Raw genomic sequence first — 3,206 nt, forward strand, 5'->3', positions numbered from 1 at the left:
TGTCTTAGACCGCAAAAAATATATTGACTCTTAGCTTTCATTTGACACCAAATTTGATGTGATCCAGTGAACTTCTCATGTTGGTGATGATGTGTCTTTTTACATGGAAATTACCTCCATGATCTCAAGCCTGGAAAAGTGTGTGTGTGTGCGTGTGCGTGTGCGCGTAAGCGTAAGCGTGTACTGTATGTATGTGCCTGCCTGAGCGTGTGTGTGTGTGCGTGCGTGCGTGTAAGCGTGTACTGTACGTATGTACGTGTGTGTGCGGTGTCAAGCTGCTAAACTGTGGTAACCACAGACGGATGTCAGAGTGCTAGAAACCCAGGAATAAAGCCTCTTCTCTACAGAGTGAACTATCTTTGACCAGGACCATTCTTGGCTTGCATGCTACAACTTCTCTGATGTAGACTTTTCTGCTTTTCTCTGTAGGTGAATGACGCCTGAGCCGAAACGCTTCCCCAGTGTGTGTGTGTGTCAGTGCAGACACACACACCCTCTCCCTCGTCAGTCTCAGTTATCAGATATTTCTACCCTGCCTGGTCCGGAACCCTGCCAGCCAAGCGGATAATGGCCCTACTCTCTCTCCAGTTACCCCTCAGAGTGTAAGGAGCCGAGACCACGTCTCACACACACACACACACACACACACACACACACACACACACACACACACACACACACAGACACTTCCCTGACAGCTCTGCTGGGTGATGACATCATGACCGGGGCGTTACTGAACGGGGGGAAATGCGGCAGACACACACACTCCTCGATTCTCGCTCCTCTGACGCCCGAAGTCTTCGAACACAAATCGCTAGAGATGGAGGCAGCTTCGGTCCACAAAGCTTCCTGTGTTTGGATTTGTATTAACAGTTATCAGCCTTACTCCCACACCCCTTCCCAACCCCGGTGCCTCTAGAGGGGCCCGTCGACCCAGGATGCAGGGGGGCTCTGGTGCGGCCCAGCCCCAGCCACGATGCCCATCACCCAGGAGAACGCTCTGAGCCACATCCGTCTACTGGAGGACTGGCTCCTGGTGGCCCAGACCAGGTACGAGGATCACTATGGAGACCCAGACCAGCAGTCCACCACCAGCAGAGACCCAGACCAGCAGTCCACCACCAGCAGAGACCCAGACCAGCAGTCCACCACCAGCAGAGACCCAGACCAGCAGTCCACCACCAGCAGAGACCCAGACCAGCAGTCCACCACCAGCAGAGACCCAGACCAGCAGTCCACCACCAGCAGAAACCCAGACCAGCAGTCCACCACCAGCAGAGACCCAGACCAGCAGTCCACCACCAGCAGAGACCCAGACCAGCAGTCCACCACCAGCAGAGACCCAGATCAGGACTCGTACCAGGTCTGTTTTTGCATACATGTGTTGGTGATGTCATTTCTTATAGCTGACATCAATTCCATACTGTACTATGAGTGCCTACTGGGATTGTTTAAAGTCTAACGCTGGTCCACAATGTGGTTCTGAAATATGTTTGATCTATTGTCCGTCTCTGTGATGTTGTGGAGTGATTCCGTCCATTGCTGTAACTCCAACTGTATCCCAGGAGTCAGAACACGAGGAGGACGCCTGCAGCGCGGTCAACAGCGGCGGCTACAGACGTACCAGCGGAGACATGTCTCTATGTCGGGCCGCTATACAGAAACTGGTGGAATACATCCAGCTCAACTTCCCAGAGGAAGGAGAGATCCAGAGAACCGCCCTCCGACCCACGATGCCGTGCGGAGGTGTGGACGCGGAGGTGCGAGCCGTGTGTCTCACCGAGCGAGAGGGGGACGGGGCAGAGCTGGGACTCAGTTTCGGTAACATCCCGATATTCGGGGATCCGGAGGGGGAGGACAGGAAGAAGGGAGGGAGGAGGAGGAGGAGGAGGAAGGGGGATCAGGGACCCGTGTTGGACGTGGGCTGTATCTGGGTGACGGAAGTGAGGAAGAGAAGTCCCGCGGCGAGGTGCGGTAGAATCAAACTACGAGACGAGGTGCTGTCACTCAACGGTCAGCTGATGGTGGGCGTCGACGTCACGGGAGCCAGGTAGGAGGAGCCTTTTCTAATGATAGTAATGCATCTTAATCATCGTGAATAATGTGTACGTTGCTACACACTCCCACTCAACCACAGAGGCCTGGAGGTTGTTGGATCAACTCTCTTCGGTGAAAACCTGTAGCAACTGTAGGTGTTTCGTCTCACACACGGTCAGAGGCAGAACAATCGTGGGAATTCAACTTGGCACAGTTTTACCATCCACGCCGTGCCAGTGAGCAGCTAGGGAGCTGTCTATCATGGCATAGTTTAGAGCAGACAAAATTCCCTCAGTGTGTTTGGCCAGGCAGACTCTGTGGTTAGTTGGCAGTGAAGAGAGAGAGAGTCAATTGGACACATGACAACCACTGGAGACTGGGAGGGAGGGAGAAAGAGAGAGGGAGGGAAGGGAGGAGGAAGAGAGGGAGGGAGAGAAGGAGAAAGAGGGAGGGAGGGAGAAAGATAGGGAGGGAAGGGAAGGGAAGGGAAGAGGGAGGGAGGGAGGGAGGGAGGGAGGGAGGGAGGGAAGGAAGGGAAGAGGGAGAAAGAGGGAGGGAGGGAGAAAGAGAGAGAGGGAGGGAGGGAAGGGGGAGAACGAGGGAGGGAGGGAGGGAGGGAGAAAGAGAGAGAGGGAGGGACGGAGTGAGGGAGGGAGGGACAGAGGGAGGGAGAAAGATAGGGAGGGAAGAGAAGGGAAGAGGGAGAAAGAGGGATGGAGAAAGAGAGAGAGGGAGGGACGGACGGTCGGAGGGAGGGAGGGAGGGAGGGAGGGAGGGAGGGAGGGAGAAAGAGAGAGGGAGGGAGGGAGAAAGAGAGAGAGAGGGAGGTAGAGAGAAAGAGAGAGGGCGGGAGGGAGGGAGAAAGAGAGAGGGCGGGAGGGAGGGAGTGAGTGAGAAAGAAAGAGAGGGAGGGAGGTAAGGGAGGAGGAAGAGAGGGAGGGAGGTAAGGGAGGAGGAAGAGAGGGAGGGAGGCCAGCCATGGTTGAAGTCACTCCAGTGGTGTATCTGTACTTCTGAACACAAATCTGAGGAAATGAGGGGAAGATACTGTGAAACACGACATGTTTCGGTCCCGTTATAGGAAGACTTGATAACAAGTCCAAGGATCCATGTTACAGTCAACATTGGTTTGACCACGAAGAGTAATACCATGACAGAAAGACAGATGC

General features: G+C 54.6%; 1 protein-coding gene across 1 annotated transcript in view; it reads left to right on the plus strand.

Annotated features, from left to right (window-relative positions):
• Positions 1 to 435: 435 nt before the first annotated feature.
• Positions 436 to 3,206, plus strand: part of LOC129825794 (PDZ domain-containing protein 2-like) — a 188,907-nt gene continuing 186,136 nt past the window's right edge. Inside the window, exons 1-2 of the mRNA XM_055885936.1 lie at positions 436 to 1,363; positions 1,566 to 2,050. Coding sequence (XP_055741911.1) covers positions 977 to 1,363; positions 1,566 to 2,050 — 872 coding nt within the window. The 5' untranslated portion in view covers positions 436 to 976. The remainder of the gene's footprint in view (positions 1,364 to 1,565; positions 2,051 to 3,206) is intronic.

The sequence above is a fragment of the Salvelinus fontinalis genome, chromosome 28, assembly GCF_029448725.1.
Source record: "Salvelinus fontinalis isolate EN_2023a chromosome 28, ASM2944872v1, whole genome shotgun sequence".
Taxonomy (NCBI): Eukaryota; Metazoa; Chordata; class Actinopteri; order Salmoniformes; family Salmonidae; genus Salvelinus; species Salvelinus fontinalis.